This window comes from Peromyscus californicus, unplaced genomic scaffold (assembly GCF_007827085.1).
Source record: "Peromyscus californicus insignis strain IS unplaced genomic scaffold, ASM782708v3 Scaffold_22__1_contigs__length_63687245, whole genome shotgun sequence".
Lineage (NCBI taxonomy): Eukaryota > Metazoa > Chordata > Mammalia > Rodentia > Cricetidae > Peromyscus > Peromyscus californicus.
In genome coordinates this window covers 46,094,123-46,115,607 of record NW_026294525.1, presented here as the reverse complement: position 1 = coordinate 46,115,607, position 21,485 = coordinate 46,094,123, and the positions used below count along the sequence as shown (strand labels likewise).

General features: G+C 42.3%; 1 protein-coding gene across 3 annotated transcripts; it reads right to left on the bottom strand.

Moving 5' to 3' along the window:
• Nucleotides 1-1,209: 1,209 nt before the first annotated feature.
• On the bottom strand, nt 1,210-21,193 carry Gprc6a (G protein-coupled receptor class C group 6 member A). Of its 3 annotated transcripts, none has more exons than XM_052750647.1 (6): nt 21,000-21,193; nt 17,847-18,150; nt 16,644-17,480; nt 7,476-7,688; nt 3,118-3,241; nt 1,210-2,324 (listed from the first exon to the last, which is right to left on the bottom strand). In XM_052750647.1, the coding sequence occupies exons 1-6, from the start codon at nt 21,191-21,193 to the stop codon at nt 1,210-1,212; spliced, it is 2,787 nt and encodes a 928-aa protein (XP_052606607.1). The 3 variants fall into 3 exon arrangements, with proteins under 3 accessions (XP_052606607.1, XP_052606609.1, XP_052606608.1); XM_052750649.1 differs by having other exon boundaries at nt 17,169-17,480; XM_052750648.1 differs by lacking the exon at nt 7,476-7,688.
• Between the last annotated feature and the right edge of the window lie 292 nt (nt 21,194-21,485).

Sequence of the window (21,485 nt, the reverse complement as noted above, 5' to 3'; positions counted from 1 at the left end):
TGTACATGTATTCTTGTTACTTTTCTTCTGTAGAACCTCCTTCCCCCTTTCTGTGCATTCTTTGACTACCTAACTAACTTCCATTCATATTTTAGGGCATTAAAATAATATCACATCCCTGACTTAGCCTTCTAAACCCTGCCTTCATCTCCCTAGGTGGCTGACTGTAATTATACTGTCACAGTTCTCCGTACACATCATAAATGAAGGATCTGTAGAGTGATTGAAGATACCTGTCTTCCTGTGGAATTTCAGCTCCTGGAGACTAGAAATGACCCATTGTAACTTCTTGTACCTTTGCATTTAGTATATTACTGGATATGTAGGAACTGCCCCAAAACTTGTTCAACTTCAGTTGACTAGAAGGATCACAATGCTTGAAAAAGAAGCAGGGCCCCTGCAGAGAGGTATGAGTGTTAGAATTCTGCCCTCACTCCAGCTACAGGACTGCACATGCGCAGTTCAGGAGTTAAGCCAAAGGTCTTGCGTCTTACATCATCAGTGTGCACTGGTGGCTGCGTTATCACGCAATCAGCGCATGCGTGGTGTAGCTCCATACCAGGAGCCCTTAAAAATCCGGATGCAGATCCTCTCTCTCTGCTCTCCCCCCAGACCCCCATCTTTTTCTCTGCCCTCTGCACATGCTCTTTCCCAGGCCTGGTCCTTTTGTTCCCCCCCCCCCCCAATAAAGTTCTCTGCTACTAAGTAACCAGGTTCTGTTGTGACTCCTGACCTTTCCACCGGTAACGGGTGCTACCACCAACACCGTTTATCATTCTTTCAATGAGAACAGCAGGGGATGGAAAAAACCTGATGTGTTATGTACTGACTTCGAATTGCCTAAGAGGAAGGCTGGTCAAGATAAAGGCTGAAGGAAGTAATAGAAAACAAAAGGAGATTAATACTGAAAGCTTTATTTTTCTTATTATAGGTGGTCAAACAGAGCGAGTATTCATGCGAAGGGTAGCAAAACCACACAAGATGTATTTGCTGGGAAAGTACGTACACAATTTACAGCAAAAACTAGAAGCATCTCCTCAGGGATCGTGGCCTCCCCCTTTAATCTCAGCACTTGGGAGGCAGAGGCAGGCGGATCTTTGTGAGTTCGAGGCCAGCCTGGTCTACAGAGTGAGCTCCAGGAAAGGTGCAAAGCTACACAGAGGAACCAACAAAACAAAACAAAACGAAAAAACAAACAAAAAACCGCATTCATATACTTGAACTTCTTTTCTGATGCCAAGTTTTAGACACCTTTGTAGTGTCTTCCCTAACAATGTGAGCAAAGACTTGTGCCAGACTATGGTTGCTGCTGGGACAGCCTGCAACCTTGTCGTCATGGCTGGGATTGGTTATTGCAGTGTCATGGTGAATGGTGGCTAGGGAAGCATGACTCAAGGCAAGGGTGTCGGCACTGTGAGATGAATAATTGTAAACCACCTGGAGGAAGGCTGATTTGGTGTTAGTCTTTTGCTTGCAAAGAATAACGTAGCACTTGGGGAAGAATGTACAACACAGAATCCCATAATTGGATATCAGAATGACTATAATCTCAACAGCAGGCAAATACTTGCCGAATGTGGTGGCATAGACAGGGATGAATGTGATCCAAGCGATGAAGTAAATCAGCATGCCGAAGGTCAGGAACTTAGCTTCGTTGTAATTCTCAGGAAGTTTCCTCCCTTTGAATGCAAACAGGAAGCATACGAAGGCCAGGACTGCGATGTAGCCCAGCATGGTGCCAAATGCAAGGACGGATCCCTCCTCGCATTCCAGGATAATGACTCTAGGCAAGGAGATGTTCTCCTCCACAGCAGGTGCTGCCAAGACCAGCCAGAGAGTGCAAATGACCACCTGAATGCCCGTGCAGGTGAGGACAATGGGGACTGGCCTATAGAGGCACTTCAGGAAGGTCTTCAGCTTGGGATCGAAACTGAACGCTAGCAAAATTTTCAGGGACTTCATCAAAATGCAGGAGACACAGAGGGTAAAGCTCACGCCAAACAGCGTCTGCCTGGTCTTGCACGCAAAGTCTTGTGGTTCTCCAATGAAAAAGCCTGTGCTGGCAAAATTAAGGGCATGGCAGATGAGCATCACGTAGCAGACCGTTAATCCCCCAGATGATTTCACGACTGGTGTGTTCAGGTTTCTTGTAAATATTATGCCAATGGCCAGAACAAAGGCGATTCCTAGTAGGGAGAGGGCAATGAGGAGGAGTGCCAAAGAGTCATCCCAGTCCAGATACTCCACTTCCTTCTCAAAGCACGAAGTGCTCCTTACCGGGGCCCAGTGGGTTTCATTGTTGCATAAAAGGCAGTGATCCATATCTAGCAGGGAAAGGAGAATGGTTACATCACAAACATTTAATCTAGGTGGTTGTCCACAATACAGTATAAAAAATAAGGCCGGGGGAGGTCATATTGGTTACTTATTCAAATAAAACCTACACAGAACCCCAAGAATATGGGAGAGGAAGGTCAACGGAAGCTATGAGGAAGATGGGAAAGTAGAACAGAGAAAGTCAAAGGGCCAGCTGGGCCATGATTCTTCAGGAAATCTATATACTCCAGAGAGACACTAGTTTCTTGTGAACTTGCTATTATTGGTGGCAGTTTAGGGATCTTGTTCAGAAGGTAGTTTTGGAATTAGACATAGCTTAAGCCATTTCCTCCCTCTACACCTATGATTCTTGTAATCCTGTCCAAGCTAAATGAATCATGCAAGACTGTTTCAGAATCTCTCTCTTGAGGACAAGAACAAATAAAAATAGGGACTGGGGCTGTAGCTCAGTGGTAGAACACGGGCCTAGAGAGGGTCTGGGGCTGAAGCTCAGTGACAGAACACGGGCCTAGAGAGGGTCTGGGGCTATAGCTCAGTGGTAGATCATCGACCTAGAGAGGGTCTGGGGCTGTAGCTCAGTGGTAGAGCATGGGCCTAGAGAGGGTCTGGGACTGTAGCTCAGTGGTAGAATGTGGACCTAGTAAACACAAAGCCCAAGGTTTGATATCCAGAATGGAATAGAAAGAAACACATGAAATAAAAGACAAAGCTAAGATTAATATTCAGCCTAAGGGAAATAATTCAGAGGCATCACTGGCAGTGGGTGATGCCTGCGGTTACCTGTCTGGTTGCTATAGTGATTCTCCGGGCAGCTCACACAGTCATAGCAGCACATATGTTGGCTTCCTGTGGCTTTCTTCATTTGACCAGGACTGCATTCCTTGGAGCATTTTGATAGAATTTGCTACAGTAAAAGAAAAAAATAGAACCACCAAATAATTAAAAACGAGGTTTATCCTAGCTATTCCTCACTTAAATATTTGCTAAGTAGCATTTTTTTTTGGTCTTTTTCATAGCATTCCCATCTTAAGGAACAGGAACAAGCTTAAAATATATGAGATATTTTTGGATGAAAAAACTACTTTATGGATCTTTTACAACTTTTTTCCCCCTACTGGGTTTTTGGCTGGCACAGAACTCACTATGTGGACCAGGCTGGCCTTGAACTTGCATTCACCTGCCTCTGCCTTCAGAGTCCTGGGGTCTAAAGGCATTCATTGTAGCTGGAGTTTTCCTGTGTCCACCCGGCTCCTGTAGCTGCTCAGACCCAAGTAAACAAACAGAGACTTACATTACTTATAAACTGTATGGCCGTGGCAGGCTTCTTGCTATTTAGTTCTTATATCTTAAATTAACCCATTTCTATTAATCTACAAGTTGCCATGTGGCTTGTGGCTTACCAGTACTTTTACATCTTGCTTCCTTTGTGTCTGGCTGGCGACTCCTGACTCAGCCTTCCTCTTCCAGCATTCTCCTCTCTCTTTGTCCCACCTATACTTCCTGCCTGGCTACTAGCCAATCAGCACTTTATTTATTAGCCAATCAGAGCAACACATTCACAGTATACAAAGCGATATCCACAGCAATTTACTACTAAGTCTAGTGACATTTGCTTCTATAAGCAAATCACGGAAAGTGGCTCTTTCAGAGAACCCCCAGCAGAGGGGAAAAACACATATTTGTAAAGCTGAAAAAGGAGATGAAGATCTGGGAATTTCCAATTTTATGCTGAAGGAAGAATTCTGCAAGAAAAATAGGACTTCTGTATTTTTTAACAAGATTTTAAAAATTTATGTTCATGAATCTCTCCCCTCTTCTTTGTTGTGTGTGTGTGTGTGTGTGTGTGTGTGTGTGTGTGTGTGTCTGTGTCTGTGTGTACCAGAAGAGGGTGTTGCATCCTTTGGAGCTGTCATTACAGGCAGTTGTGAGTCACTGATGTGGGTTCTGGGGACCAAACTCTGGTCCTCTAGAAAAGCAGCCAAGTGCTCATAACCATGGAGTCATTTCTCCAGCCCCTAGATTTTTATAATTTTAGAAGAAAGTCCTAATCATGGCATATAAGGATCACATCCTGTATACCTTTGAAAAACAAAGCAGGGGAAAATTTGGAATTTAAAACTGTTAGAATGTTAGTTTAAAAAAAAACCCAAAATATGTAAATAATACTTCAAAAATATTTTATTTTATTTTTGATAGCATTTAGTGTGGTATTTCAATATATCATATGTCCAATGTGTATCAGTCAAATCCATTCACCTTTGCTCATCTGCTCCCTGCCTTTGTCAACTTTCATCAATTACTACTCTACCCTCAGCATGGCTATATAAGCTTTCAAATATGAGACAGAATACATGGTTCTTGCTTCTCTGTGTCTGGCTTTTTTCTCTTAGCATAATGTTTAAAGTTCTCATTTTGTTACAAATGGCAAGATTTCATTCTTCTCTATGGCTGATAATTTGTTGTGTATATACACCACATGTTCTTGCAGCTAATATTGAAATCGTCACGAAAATTTAGGTTATAATTCTGCCTTCCTTCTTAGGAACATAGCACGTTTTCTCCCTCCACATAAAGAGATAGTAAATGCATTTTAGAGTCTGATGTGGATAACTTTGGAATAAAAATAGATGTAAGATTATTTGATGTTTTGGACAGTCAGAAGTGATACTCCAACTAGCCTGTGTGTTGACAATCTTGAAATCTGACCAAATGACCTCTGATACTGTTGGTTTCTGCAATAGGCTAGATGTGTATGACTGTCTCCCCCCAGAAGGAAGACTTGTACTCTGCTGGTCAGCCCTTCCCCTAGTTACTAAACCCTCACTGTTGTAGTAAAGCTTTACGCCGCCCCTCAGGGCACATCTCTCAGTCTCACTGAATCTTCCATATAGGAAATGGAGATACATCCTGCAACAACTGAAAAAACAGTGCTTCTCACAAAAACAGTAGAGACTCTGCTCTTGATTCAGTGAGAAAGTGAGGCATCCCATGGTTTAAAAAGCCCCGGGGTGAGCTGCAGGGCTTAGCATAAGGTAGGGCTCCTCGGATGGTGCTGGATGGTGCCTGCAATATCAGAGAAGGTGGGAGACTTTGGGAGCACAAGGCACGACTGCATCTCTGTCTTCCAAGGATATAAGTTAGCTGTCAACATGTGGTTATAAGTTAGCTGTCAACATGTGGTTGACAGCTAACTTATATCACGTTATAAGCTTAGATGTGATTTTTTTTTTAAGGCAGGATCTCACCGTGTTAACCTAGGCTCATGATTCCCCTGTCTCAGCTTCTCAAGTTGCTAGGATGGCAGGCACTCACCATCATGCCTGATTCAGGTGTGACAATTGAAAATAGAATGCAGCAGGTGCAGGGTCCTTCCATCAAGAGACAGAGAGGGAGAGCTGTGGAGTTGCAGGGGAGGAGAGGAGGTGTTGGGGACAGGAAAATGCTAGACAGAGGCAGGAGAGGGAACACACACACACACACACACACACACACACACACACACACACACACACCCAAAAAAACCCCTCCAGCTTTTACCTGTAAAGAAATACGATGTTGTAGAAGAGTTCTGAGCAAATCATTGCATTTTCCAAGGAGGCTGGTGGCTTCTTGATTTTTATCTTTTTAGCTCAAGGGACAGTCACAAAGCTACACTGCCACCTGCGTGAGCAGTGACTGGACCTCACAGTGGAGTGTCAGTGGATAACCCGGGGGAAACGGTAGTCAGACTTCAGACTCATTTTGCAAGTTAAACTTTCAGAGTCTGCAGCGTGACAAGTGTGTTGTACGTCAGAGCAGGGACAAGCATCCCACCAGGGTGCCTCGCGGGCAGCTGACAAAGGACGGTGGCCATTTCCTGAGTTGTAGGAAAGAATATCAAGAGCTTTGCTTTGGAGACAGTCGGTGAGGACAGCCATCAGGTAAATATCCACGTAGAGATGCCGGCTAGGCCGTTATTTGAGTTAAAAGACAAAAATCAAGAAGCCACCAGCCTCCTACAGAATGACATTATTTAAAGACAGGAGTCCGATAAGATCCCTAAACAGACAACAAAGAGCAGGGCTGAGCCTGGGCACTCCGGTGTTTAGAGGTATTGGAAAGATAAGGACCCAACAAAGGAGACAGAAACAGTGGTTAGAGACACGGGGAAATCAAAGGAGTGTGGAGTCTAGGGAGCAAGGAAGGCCCACGGTACGGAGGGAAGACTGTATATGGCTGTTAGATGAATTAGGATGATATTTGGGTTTAGTGTAAGGGAGCGAGACAAACAATTCTGATAGATTAAAAGAGAATGGAAGGAGAGGAATTGCAGCCAGTCAGATATTTATTATTTTCAAGGAGTTTTTTTGCCATCAAGAGAAATAGGGGCTTGAGTGTCAAATGGAGGAGGATGCGGGAAATCAATGCAGCTGCTGCCTTCTGAATATGAGAGAAATAAAACATACTTATATCAGCATGTGGACAGGGCAGAAGAGAGCATCACAGAGGATGCAGGAGAACATGCAGTGGGCAGAGCCAGTCCTTAAACAAGTGAAAGGGCTGGGGCCCACAGGTCAAGTGGAGGTACTGCCTTTGGGCACAAGCAAAGCAGTCCATCCACAGGGCCAGATGGAATCTAGGAGCACAGGCACAGATATGCACAGTTCTTCTTCCTATTCCTTCCGTGTTTATAGAACAGAAAGCAGGATCCACTAGAGGCGATGGAGTGAAGTCAGAGGAGAGTATGAAATGGCCAGCTAGCAAGAAAAGAGACTTAATGCTGCCGGGGAATAGTGGGGTTGATTGCCTAGCCACACAAGGTCCGCTGGACACTGGGGCTCATATATTTAATATCAATGAACAAGGTTTGTACTTCCACCTCTCCTGCCCCAAGTTCTTCTACTTAGGGGGCACACACAGAGTTGACCTCATAGTGAGAGGAATTTTGCCAATACTCAGAAATGAGAACACTGAGGAGAGAGGAATGAGAGAATGGAAAGTCTGTGTTAGAGTGTTATGCCAGTCGGCCACGGAATTTAGGGAGAGAAGGCGGTCAGTGAACCGTGGGATGATCGTCGGAGGCCCTGCTGGAGATCAGGACTTCGCAGGTGAGATACTAGTTGACTTGAATTCAGCAAAGCGGCCTACGCCAAAATCACCTTAAGTTTCCTGAACTCGCGCTTTGATTCTTGGTTTGTGGTGACAAAGACATCGTGCTGCAGGTCGTATTCTGCCATTTTTGTGATAGTCATGAGGCCATTGATCTCCTTCCAGAGCACTACGTCATAACCAGTGTTTAAATCCCCATGGGCATCGAAATGAAATGAATTCCTTCCGTCGGTGAATGTCACATTTTTCAGCACGTCAAGTAGCTGTGAAAGGTAAACACATGAGTGAACAGGGCAGTTTCGGTACATCCTTTAATCCCAGTGAGGACACTGCACCCTCAGGAATATTACTTAAACTGAAAAGAAAAAAAAAAAAAAAAAAGATTCTCGATCATTGTTTGGGCATGTTTAAATATATAGAACTGTTTAAGAAAGAGTGCCCTGTAGCACGAATCTTAAAAGGTCTTATTAAAAAAAACAAACCTGAGCCAGGTATTGGGGTGAATGCTGAATGATCAGAGAAACAGAGCAAGCCACAGCCACCTAACCTCACCAATTCCTCAGCTGATCCTGTTTCCTCAGACTGGAAGCCTCATAGATCTCAGCTGAACTGCTGCTAAAAGCCTAAAAACTTAACCAGCCAAAAGCTTCTAGTTTCTGGTTCCTGGTTTTCACACCTTATATACCTTTCTGCTTTCTGCCATCACTTCCTGGGATTAAAGGCGTGAGTCACCATTCCTGGCTGTTTCCAGTGTGGCCTTGAACTCACAGAGATCTGGATGGATCTCTGCCTCCCAAGTGATAGGATTAAAGGCGTGTGTGCCTTTGGTAAGATTGCCATTTTTACTATGGTAGTCCTGCCTATCCATGAGCATGGGACATCTCTTTCTGACATCTTCTTCAATTTCTTTTTTCAGGGACTTAAAGTTCTTGTCATATAGGTCCTTCACTTGCTTGGTTAGTGTTACCCCAAGGTATTTTATGTCTTTTGTGGCTATAGTAAAGGGTGATGTATCTCTGATTTCCTTCTCCGCTTCTTTGTCAATTGTATATAGGAGGGCTACTGATTTTTTTGAGTTGATCTTGTATCCTGCTATGTTGCTGAAGGTGTTTATAAGCTGTATCAGTTCCTTGGTGGAATCTTTGGGGTCATTCAAGTATACTATCATGTCATCTGCAAATAGGGAAAGCTTGACTTCTTCCTTTCCAATATGGCGCTTTCTTAGAAAATTGGGAATCCATCTCCCCCAAGATCCAGCTATACCACTCTTGGGCATATACCCAAGGAATGCTCAACCACACCATAAGAGCACTTGTTCAGCTATGTTCATATCAGCATTGTTTGTAATAGCCAGAACATGGAAACAACCTAGATGCCCTTCAACTGAAGAATGGATAAACAAAATGTGGTACATATACACAATGGAATACTACTCAGCAGAGAAAAGCAATGACATCATGAGGTTTTCAGACAAATGGATGGATCTAGAAAAAATCATCCTGAGTGAGGTAACCCAGACTCAGAAAGACAAACATGGTATGTACTCACTCATAGCAGGATACTAGATGTAGAACAAGGATGACTGGACTGCTACTCACATCACCAGGGAGGCTACCTGGAAAACAGGACCCCAAGAAAGACACGGGGATCGCCCAATGACAGTGATATGGAATGAGATCTACATGAACAGCCTGGACATGAGTGGGGGTAGTGAAGGTCGAGGGTCGAGGGAAAGAGAGCTTGGGGGAGCGGGAGATCCCAGCTGGATCAACAACAGAGAGGGAGAACAAGGAATAGGAGACCATGGTAAATGAAGACCACATGAGAATAGGAAGAAGCAAAGTGCTAGAGAGGCCCACAGAAATCCACAAAGATATCCTCACAATAGTCTGCTGGCAATGGTCGAGATACAGCCCGAACTGACCTACTCTGGTGATGGGATGGCCAAGCACCCTAATTGTCGTGCTAGAAACCTCATCCAACTACTGAGGGATCTGGATGCAGAGATCCATGGCTAGGCCCCAGGTGGATCTCTGGGAGTCCAATTAGCGAGAATGAGGAGGGTTTATATGAGCGAGAATTGTTGAGACCAAGGTTGGATAAAGCACAGGGACAAATAGCCAAACGAATGGAAACACATGAACTATGAACCAATGGCTGAGGGGTCCCCACTGGATCAGGCCCTCTGAATGGGTGAGACAGTTGATTGGCTTGATCTGTTTGGGAGGCATCCAGGCAGTGGGACTGGGTCCTGTGCTCGTTGCATGAGTTGGCTGTTTGAAACCTGGGGCCTATGCAGGATCACTTGGCTCAGCCTGGGAGGAGGGGACTGGACCTACCTGGACTGAGTCTACCAGGTTGATCTCAGTCCGCGGGGAAGGCTTTGCCCTGGAGGAGATGGGAATGGGGGGCGGGCTGGGGGGAAGATGAGGGGGGCGGGAGGGGGGGAGAACAAGGGAATCCGTGGCTGATATGTAGAACTGAATTGTATTGCAAAATAAAAAAAAAAAAAAAAGGCATGTGTGCCACCATTTTCTGGCCTCTATGTCTATCTAGTGGCTGTTCTGTTCTCTGACCCCAGGTAAGTTTATTAGGGTGCACAATATTTTGGGGAACACAATATCACCACAGTGCTCCTGCCCCTTCTCCCAGGTTCTAGATGTTATCTCTGCAGGTTTTTCCCATGTGAAATTATAAAAAGCATGTTAGTTTTCTAGAGATGATAGCTTTTCCAGCCTATGAACCTGAAATCTCAGCACCTGCACGTGTCCATGTGGCAGATTTTCAGGACGGGTTCTGTGGAGCAGGTGGGGGCTTTTGGCTCCTTCTATCATGGCTCATGCAATAGTGATGGTAAAATACTCCTTGTCATCGTTTCTCTGATGCTTCTTAAGTCTGTCTCAGTGATGAGCACACAATCAAGTGACCTCTGAATTCTAACTGAAGTTACAAAGTGATTTCTTTTCATTCTGGAAGAAAGAAAGGCAACTGAGAAATGACCTGCCTTGCTGTCCAGTTGGTGTGGTGAGAACCGGTATCTAAGGGGGCTGGAGCGCGAAGTGCTTGGCTGGCTACGGCAGCCACACTGAGCTTGTGCTGTACAGAAAGGACACTGGAGTTGAAACTAGGAGAGTGTAGTCTGCTGTTTACTTGATGACTAAGCACAGTGTGTGCCCTCTCTCAACACACTCATCATGGCCCACTGGTTGCCTAAGTCCACGGTTCTATGTGGCTTTGGTGGGTTAAACATATATGGGATGAGGCAGACATTATTCTATGTGAATAGAATTATTCTTCTCCATCTATTCTGGACTAATTTGAAATGCTTTATTTTTTGTCACTAGACTGAAAAAAAAAATCAACTTACACTTTTAGGTAAATGTATTATCTATTATGTCACGTAATAACCAAATATATTGCCTTAGCAAAATCTCAAAGTGTGTGTTGATTTTATTACTTGTCCCCACGGGTTTATTCCTTCGTTTAGTGAATGTAAATTAATGGCTTTAAAGCGGCAGAATGCATCAGAGCTATCATGATGGAATTAACAACAGAAATGACATCTTATTCTCTGGCTATGGGTGTGATTCAGAGGGTAGAGCACTCTCATAACATGTATGATGTCCTGGGTTCAATCCACGTAGACCGGGCATGGTGGCACCATCCCAGCACTCAGATTGTGTGTGTGTGTGTGTGTGTGTGTGTGTGTGTGTGTGTGTGTGCGCGCGCGCGCGTGCAGTGGGGGGCTGGGAGCTCAAGGCCAACCTGGACTGCATGAGACCTGGCTTCAAAAAAAAAAACAACTTTTTTTTATTCTAACATTGACCAGAATTAAAAAAAAAAAAAAAAACAAAAACAAACTGGAGGGACTGAAACTAAATGAATAAATCAGCGCTTCAATGATAAAGAGCTTTGCTTTAATAAACAAAATGGCTTCAATGTTCCCCCACTTCTGCCTAAGCACCACTTTAAATTGTGCTCCTTTCTCAAGCAGTGCTCCCACATCAGCCTCAGTCACTGACTTAGGAAGCAGATCTCTTTTTTAGTCTTGTGTTTAAACTGTAATTTCCACCTGCTTCCCCCTCCCCGAATCTAGTTATAGTTTATATGAAGATCTGATCCAGATATGTTCTATAAATAACAATAGCATTGCATAATAGCCATGCACAATCTATGCTTGCTCTAAGAGGGCAGAAGAAAATAACAGTGAAACCCTTACTTAGGAAAGACCTCAGAACATCGACTTCGGAGTAAGGTAAATTTTGAACAGAACTTCTAAATTATGAAGTGCTATTTTCCAACAATTACGACCCCCCCCCCCCCAGGGGGACTAAATTTGGAGTCCACACCACAAAATTTAGAGACTGAGAATGGCATTTCTATTATAGGATTCACTTCTGTATGTTGATATTCTGTTTTTAAGACCATGGGCCGGGGCCCACACTAGTTAACATTATGTGTTTATCTTGGGCTCCATTTCCCTAAGCACCTGATGCGTGCTCCATCTCTCTACATAAGCTTGTTTGTGGGAAGTTGTATCCATGTGACCAAATTAGAGCGCAGCAGGAAGAGTAGACTCACGTCTTTGTCCTAGTGCCCAGACCGTATCTGTTTCTTTAGTCAAATTTTCTGTGGCATAACAAAACACCCAGCAAACCAAGATTGACAGTTTCACTCCCAGCTCTGGGAGTGGCTATGGCAAATACTTTAACTCCGAGTTCTTCTCATTCCCTGACCTCTACGACTTGGCTCCAAGTATATCTCCTCTTCCACTCCCTTAGGGTAGAGCATAAAACATAAGTTCTGTGGCCCTCCCCACAAACTGTAGAGATAAAAAGTGATCCATCTCCAGCTCAAAATCCCAGAAGCACAGCCTTAACATCAGTAGCTACTATTACCCTTACAACTGAAGGTCACGCTCAAGCCTCCCCCAACTTCCAGACTGATATGAAGCCACCATTGCATAATTCCATGTCTTCTAAGTTCTTGAAATTCATCATCTCCAAAACAGAAGGTCTATATTTTTTTCCCACCAGACTTTCACATTTCTCCATGTTTCCATTTTTAACACACAGTATTAACTGTCCTGATTGGGAATCATTTGTGACCTTTGTTGTGTTTTTGCTTTAAAACAAAAAGAAAAACAAAAAACATCTGATCTATTCTAAATATTCTTCATCCATTTTCTCTAATGTTCATATCAGTCAAAACGCTGTCTCTGCAGTGGAAAATAGGTCATCACTCTGCTGCCTAAAAAGTTTTTAATTGGTCCCCGTTTTGCTCTCTACCGTCCAAACTCTAGGCATCCTTCACAGATTCCCTATATCAGCAACTGGAGCATCACCTGGCATGCTGTTAAAAAGACAGGTTTTCCAGTTCTGCGGTAATTCAATTGCACATCGAATTTTGAGATGTCCTTTCTGGCCAAGTCTTTTGACAAAGTGCCCCACCTGAATCCCTGGTCTCATTTGTTTCCAGCTTCCCTTCAAGACTCCAGTCCTGTGACGTTGTCCGGGCTTCAGAGAATGTTAAGTTGCTAAGGCTGAACTTGCTGCCTGGGTTATGTGCTGTGCTGCCACGTTTGTCTGGTGTGTGTATGACATGCCGCATACGCAGTGTGCCCTCCTGCGCAGCATGCAGCTCGGCAATCATCTGATTACATACCACGTTGACTGCTGTAGGAGGGGATTCTGTTTTCCTCCCCCAGGGTACCCGCAGCGCACAACACAGTGCCTGGAACACTGAGGCAGCTAACAAATACGTCCTAAGTAAACATGTGAGGTGTGGCTGTTAACATCTCCTCCCAGCCATGTCTCCCATTACTTTATATAGGACCGAATGGAAGAAGCAGCCAAAACCGAACCATTAGCTACAACATGAAGAAGTTTTGCTTGCGTACACCTGAAGAACGGTAAAAATCTGTGGAAGTAAAATAACGGTGACTGTGTGCTGTCCCTGAACACTGCTCTCACCAAACACAACCAAAGCAGGGTCCTAACGCCACTGGAATCTAAATTTAGTTGGATGTAAAACCACTCCTGAAGTATATTACTATTAGGGCATTTTGCTAGGGGGTTAAGCAATTAGGAATGCATCCTTGATCAGGGATCCCAAACGTTAATGTTTGTTTTAAAATTCAATGTCTTATAAAGATTTTCTATGTAAAAAGGCCGTTGATTGGAGGACTTGTCACCCAAACCTGGCACTGATTATTGTGTGACTCACTTGCATCATGATCAAAGGAATGCCTCACCCTGTCTCCTCCTTTTCAATCTGTTTCTAAATTAGCAGGTTCTCAGAGGCATGGGAAGCGACCTCAGGCTCCTAGTGTTTAAATAAAACATTAAGATTCTATTTTCTCAAGTTTTTTTTCAAAATATTTGAGATATATTTCTGATATAAAATACTTTCCAGATCTTTGGTAGATAAATAAATAGCTCTGTCTGTTTCTGTTTCTTTTCACTTATAAAATTCCTCCTGTTATTTTCTCTTGTATCCTGTAGGTTCAAGGACTAGTCTCCATTTCTCTTCCAGTCTCTCTTTTCTAAAATTCAGCTCAGTCATTTCAGTATAATAGTCTACTTTTTAAAACCAAAAAGTGCTTTTCTGCAGTACCCTAGGTGAGAAGTATTGAAATGTATAGAAAATGCCATATGGAATGTAGGGGTCTAAAGGAGAGGGGTCTAAACAAAGGTAATTTAAAGTTTTCTTCCCCAATCCCTCATTAGAGTTTTATATAGCGCTAAGGAAGTGCTTTCAAGTAGATGTTTAAAGGTTATTAGAAATATGTGTATCCTATGTAGAAGAATTTTACTTCCAATGAAGAACCTAATCGCTAATCGTTTACATCTTTATTAGAGTTTGGGCTTTCTCTTTATAAAGCAAAAAGTCCCTGAAAATGAGCCATACGTGTCCCACAACGTGTATAGTGATTATGCATCTATTAAAAATAAAAATAAGTACAATTTAAAAATGAGCAATTTCAAATACGTGGTTCCAGGGCTGAGTCTGCAGCTCAGAGGGAGGATGCTCCCTGAACCCCAGAGCAAAACAAAACCAAGACGACAGCAGCAACAACAGCAAAGTAGGAACAAACAAACAAACAGACATGGAAACGATTCATCTGAATGAGTAAGCAGGTTACCGCAGGCATCGGTGCTGATGTTGCTGGTGCTGATGTTGCTGGTGCTGTTGATGTTGCTAGGATGCAGCGCCTGGCAGCACAAGCTTAGCTTGCACAAGGCCATTGTTTCGATTCTAAGCAATAGCAAAAAAGTGATGATGACAAAAATACCAATAACATTCTAGAAGGCGCTTATACCATCCGCACTGTCTTATTCTCCTCTATCCTCTGCTCACTTCTAACTCTAAAGGACATATATGTTGTAACATGATACTGTCTTAAGACCTTTAAGCCATCTCTCTAGCCTCCAAGCCATATTAAACTTTAAGTCTTTCCACAGTAATCCAAGAAAAGAAAGGAAAACATTACTGCAAGCACACTTGGTGTCCCGTCTAAACCTAAATTATGATAATATAATAAACCTAACAACATTTCCTTGAAGGAGACTCGAGAGGGGGCTGAAGAGATGGCTCAGTGGTTAAGAACACTGGCTGCGCTTTTAACTGACTCAGGTTCTAGTCTCAGCACCCACATGGTGACTCACAACTATGTTTAACTCCAATTCCAGGGATTCAACACTCTCTTCTGGCTTCAGCAGGCATTGCTTGCACACAGTGCACATACATACATGCAGGCAAAACACTCATACACATAAAACAAAAACACAAATCTTAAAACACACACACACACACACACACACACACACACACACACACACACACACACACACGTGCGCACTCTACAGACAGCATCTTACTTATGAGAAAGTAAGAACATTTACTGGAGCAGTGGTTCTCAACTTTCCTAATGCTGTGACCGTTTAATATAGTTCTTTATGTGGTGATCCACAACCATAAAATGATTTTCACTACTACTTTGTAAGTATAATTTTGCCTCTGTTATGAATCATAATGCAAATATCTGTGTTTTCTAATGGTCTTAGGCAACCCATGTGAAAGGGTGGTTGGATATCCCCCCCTCCCCCCGCCCCAAACAGGTCACAACCCACAGGTTGAGAACTACTGGACTAAAGGATAGGAATATAATGTACCTGCCTTACAATTAGAGGGGAAGTAAGAAGACCAGGACTGAAGTCATGTTAGTTTATGATGCTTTTTGTCTATAGTTTCCTCACATACATGAGGAGTATCCCTAATCCAAAATGCTGCAAATCTGAGTTTTTGAGCACCAACTTGATAGTACAAGTGAAAAATGCTACACTTAACTTCACTGGCACAACATAGCTAAACTAAAATATTGTATAAGACCACCTTGAAGTTACATGAACAAGGCAAGTATAAGCAAAGATTAATTTTACTGATAGACTTTGTCCTATACCTAAGATATCAAATCTGAAACATTTCATATCAGATGAAATGGGAAACACTATTGTATTTAACGATTGCAAAAACAGTCTTTCAATTTGTGCAGTCTAATTCTTATTGGTAAAAATAATTAAACAACATAATGCATATCAAGTATTGAAAATAATCCATATGTCTGAGGAGGAATGCGGGGCGTTTACCCACCAACCCTACAGCTCCCCAGAGTTTTCTTGAGTGTGAGCAGCAGGAAATATTAGATAAAAGGATTTAGATTGTGGAGATAAACAGATAGAAAATAAAGGATAGCCTCGAGAGAGCCTGGAACCTATTGCAACGAACCCTGACTGTCGCTGCCCCAGGGTATTTATAGAGATGCCAAGGAGTGGAGCAAAAGACCTCCTCCCCCAGCACAGCCAAGTGCAGACCATCTCAGACACCTGCACTCAGGCCGGTGGTCCTAATCACCCTCTATGTGGACATGCTGGGTAAAGCCACGAGGAACCTGAAAACGGGCTCCCACAGAGGAAGACAGCACTATTAAAAAAACCTCCTCAGAAAATAAAACAGAGCTTTGAGGCTTAAGGAAAGAAATGAGGATAAAATATAGCTATCTTCAAGAATAAAAAGTTATATTAGCAATATAGGTTACAAAATGACAGTCTTCACTTGTAGAAGGGATAAGGTTAAGAGTAAGTACTGTGGACCTTTGTAAAATAAATCAAGAAGGAAAATGATAGTAGGTGAATGGGCTTGGATATGTGAATTAGTACCTCCCATGGTTGAAAGGCGTTAGGTTTCTGACAGTCTCGGGCTTGACACAGGTCCCGCACGGCATGGCCAAGGGCAAACACTGCAAGCTGAATGCTGTGGATGAGCCCGGGCTCAGTGTAATGCCAGAGAAAGTCGTTTCTCATGAAGAAGTGGTTTTCAACAGTCTTGGTAGTGTCATGGGTCAAAGTTGCATGAGAATAGTTGGAAATGCATTGACTCAAATCACCATCTTTGATGTGTTTACAGGCAGAAAAAAGCATGGCAAATTCTTGTAGGGGTTTGTTATTGTTATTGGGATACATATGCAGAGTTTGAAGAAAAGAATGGAAAGAAGACATATTTCCTCTTCTGAAGGTAAACCCTACCACTTTGCCAAGCTTCTTAACATTAGGAATGGTGATAATCTTGGTAGCAGTTGACCAATTATCACTAGCAATCCAGAGCTTATTTATTTTCCTTTCAATGGCTTTAGTGAAGAGATTAAAAACATGGAATTTCCTCAGAAACACCACAATGACATTAACCTGGGCTTCTGCAATGATTTTCTCCAGTGTCTGATTGATTCTGACTTCGATACTATTATCTGAGAGGAAGGCTGGCAGAACCTCTTTGAAGGCAATGCACACGTTGTTGGCAGCAGCCTGAATTGCAAACGTGTTCAAAGCTAGTCTTCCATAGTCATCATCTGTTGTGATGACACCAATCCAGTTCCATCCAGATTGTTGAATCAGGTGGGCCATTGCTTTAGTTTGGTAGAAGTCACTGGGTACAGTCCGTAAAAATGAAGGGAAGCGGATTTTGTCACTCAGGATTTCTGCTGTGGATTCATAACTCACCTGGAAGCAGACAGAATCTGTGTTATGGTTGTGGGGCACAGGAGCCGGTTATGGTAAGCTCATTGTCCTTTGATTTCTATTGCCTCTCCTAAATTCTCTTGCTATAAGAAGATCAACTCATGTTAGCACCCAACCGTGTTTAGTTACATTGCCTTCTTTGAACCTAGCTGATGTTACTATGGAAACAGAGCAGGTGAAGCCCTCAGAGATAGGTGTCTTTTCTATATCAAGTTAAAAACTGTCAGAAATTAGTTCCTGTTTATTGCAAAAACTACCCCTTACCTAATTCCCAGGTTTCTCCAATCTTTTCCTAAAAACAAATGTAATCAAAATCAATGTATGGAAGGAAGTAGACCAAAAATGTACCTGTGGCATGAGCTGTAAGTTGAGCATCCTTGAGACAGCCATGGATATTTCAGAGTAGCCAGCCCCTATGACAGCTTTCACCCTTGGCATGTAGCTGGAATAGTCACACTGAAAGGTCACCGTTTCTCTAGAGCAGTTGAATTTAGAGAGGAACCTCAGAGTTGCTGCCACGGCTGCTGTGACTTCGGTACAAGAGTCATAGATTTCATACCCCAGTGTGACTCCGGACAACAGTGTCGAGTTATTGATCACCTCAATGCTGTGTATCATAGCCAGAGCTTGAAGAAATGCTGATATTTCAAAGCTGTGGAGAAACAACCATTTTCTGAAACAAGACATGACTAATCTATTGATATGGGGATAGCTCACCTCACCCACACCTCTGCCCTTTGACGGATAATTTTTGGATGAGTCCAGGTGATTTCATGAAAAATATGAACTTTATTTGAAAACAACCTTTCCCTTCTTCCCCCCTCTGATGATAATTTTAATAGAATACCTTCTATTTATTTGGAGACAGTTTTATAAATATAAACAATGTATCTTACAAAGGTACATTTTTATTAAAATATAACTGTATCATTCTCCCTCCAGTGCCTCCTAGATACTACTGTTCACTTAACCCATGTCCTCCCAACTCTATCTAGCCAGTGGCCTCTTTTTCTTTGATTATTATCATTACATACATATGTGTGCATGTACAAATATATATAAATATAACCTGCTGAATTCACTTTTGTTGTTTGTATGTATATGGTTCCAAGGCTGATCACTCTGTATTGGATAGCCAATAAGGAGACTCATTCCTGGGGGAGGCTCCTTCTCCCAGCAGCCATTAGTTGCCTGTGGTGCTTTGAACAATGTACCTTGATCATAGCCACTTCCAACTCCTTCCTCCCACTCCCCCGATGAAAATAATTTTAATGGAAACCTTTAAAAGGGATAATGTTAGAAACACACGTTTCATAAGAAGAGTCTACAGCACAGCGCTTAGCCTTTTCTTGACGACTCTTGGGATTGTGTTGAACAGTTTAACGTTCTGTGATATCTGGTGTGCTGAGTTTTGCTCCCTTGGTAGTTTCGTGTCAGCATGTTACTGCTGTCAGTGCAGACACTTCTTAGACTTAAATCCTATCTTTCAGTTTTCTGGTTTTAATCTGTTGTGGTTGGAAATCAGATAAATGAGACTTTTATAAATTCAAATTTTTATTTTTAAAAATAATTTCTTTTGTTGAGATTATAATATAATTATATCATTTCCTCATTCTCTTTCCTTGATCTAAGCCCTCCCATATGCTGCCTCTCCTTGTTCTCTTTCAAATATGTGGCCTCTTTTTCACTAATTGTTGTTACATACATATATGTGTCCAAACACATCAATGAGACTTTTAAGAATTACTGGATAAAGCCCAGTCCTTGTTCAGAGAATGCTGACTAGTGTAGATCAGAGATGCAGCTGTTTCAGAGAACATTTCTTGCATGCATCTTGCTTTGGGATTATTTTAGGGACCTCAGTAATTTAATCCTGACTCACTGCTATTTCATTCGCTACTGTACATAAACATTACAATTATGACCTCATATAAAATAAAAGATCAGTGGCTGCTTTTTAAGTGAATAAAGGAAGACTTCATAGTTTTGATTTTAAAGTTTCCTTAGAGCTCATTAAGTTAGGATTACTTGAAAATTACTATTTGTCACTGTGGGATGACTGAAGATAAAATGTGGAAAATCATTAGAATGTTTATTGAAAATGAGAGAAAAGATTAGTAGATTACCTCATAATTAACCCATATCGTATTTTCATAGTCCCTTACATGTAAACTCAATGACCTTTGTGTCCCCAGTGCTCAGAACAGGGGCCAGGTGACGCCAGCCCCTGGCTTGGTGTTAGTAAAACACATTTCTCTTGAGGTGTGACAATGCAGTCAAACATTTAATTTATTTGTGATTTTTTTCTTCCTGGAAGAAGTTTGTTAGATCAAATGTTACATTTAGATTTATCGTTGGTTATTGGCTTAAAATTATGGGCTTCAATTTTTTGGGTGCCAATTTTATGCACTGAAAATCTTCACTTATTATTTTGTGCCATTTCAGCACTATTTGATAAGGAAACAAATAAGCAGGAGATTGGATGTGATGATACATGTTTCAAATCCCAGCACTCTGGAGGTCAAGGCAAAAGGGAGCAACAGTTGAGGCTAGCCTGAGATATATAAGGAGACCTGTCTCAAAGCAAAACAAACAAAACAAAACAGAAAAGTGAAATAAAAGAGAAATTTAAGATTATATCAGGTTGTAATCAGAATTTTAAGAGGCACAGGGAGGCTTGAGGTTCACATTGTCATACCAACTGAAGCTGATGCTGCCTGTGTCCCTAAAGGTTATCTGGTCTCGTTTTTTTACAGACGGGAACTGCAAGTCAATTTCTCAAAAACTGTGTCCTAAAACTGAAATTTAACTAAAACACTTGTTTTCCTTAAAAAGAAAAAATCCACCTGTAACACCATTCCCCCAGTTTTAGTTTTGCACATGACACCGTGACCAGAATTATTCTGCATGCTGCAATTTGTTCACTAAGAGGGAAAAGGAGCATTCTGATGCGAGGATGGTCCTAACTTATTCGAAAAGGATGAGATTATTCTAGAGTGAAAGGAATATAGCACTGATGAAATGTGAGCGTGAAAAACTCAAACGTGGACTTTTAAATAAGGCATAAAACAATGAACCTATGCTTGAAAAACCTCAAACGTGGACTTTTAAATAAGGCACAAAACAAGAAACCTATGCTTATAATAATGGCGTACATGCTGCGGGCGACAGAAATATAAGCATGGCATGCTTGCTGTTGTGCAGAACAGGTTAGTTACAGTGTCCTTCCAAGTGGCTTCGGAGATTTTTTAAAAAGCATAGTTAAAAAAAATACATTACTGTAAAGCCTTCTCTACCCCTGTGTTTGGAAGTTGATTGCACATATAGGGCTGATGAATCTATTGTAAGGACCACAAAACTAACCAGATACAACTTCAAAATAAACTCTTGTTCTATTGTTTAAAATGCTGTCACAAGCAAACTATCTGCACATCTTAGTCTTACAGCACAGTCTTGAATTCTAATTTCTCCCCACCGCCCCTCTCTCCCAGTTTTACTCACCCAACACATTTCTGGATTTGTGGTCTCCTGGGATGGTCGTCTGAGGACATCATTTTTTCATGAATGGCAAACAAACCTCCAATCATGACATGTCCAGGAGAAGTGATAGCCACAAAGTCATCTGGGCTGTGGCAAGACTGGGAGGCAGCAAGAATAATCAGGAAGCAGGTAATTACTATAATTAATAGTGCCATGCTTCTATCTTATTTGCTCAGCTCATGAGAGTTATTAGGAACCACTCAGTTCACAGATGCTAATGACAAGAGTCCCATTTCCCCTAAGCGCCTTGGAAGCATAGGGCAATGTCAAGGGCCAGAAGTGCCCAGTATTCAGATTCTTGATGACGGTGAAAACAGTTTTCTCACCAACAAGAGCATGTCAGATTCTAACAGTCTTTGGTGCTGAGCCACACGACAGTGGACGTGTGAGAGCTACAGATACCTGATAGCATTATAAACACAGGAGTGTGCTGATAGAATGTGAAAA

What these genes read in the sequence shown, in the direction of transcription:
- Gprc6a (XM_052750647.1), bottom strand. Translation starts at nt 21,193, where the DNA reads ATGGCACTATTAATTATAGTAATTACCTGCTTCCTGATTATTCTTGCT. An exon ending in ACTTACAGCTCATGCCACAG is followed by an intron (nt 17,481 to 17,846) that starts GTACATTTTTGG and finishes GTCTGCTTCCAG; the next exon opens with GTGAGTTATGAATCCACAGC. An exon ending in ACGCCTTTCAACCATGGGAG is followed by an intron (nt 7,689 to 16,643) that starts GTACTAATTCAC and finishes TACCTTTCACAG; the next exon opens with CTACTTGACGTGCTGAAAAA.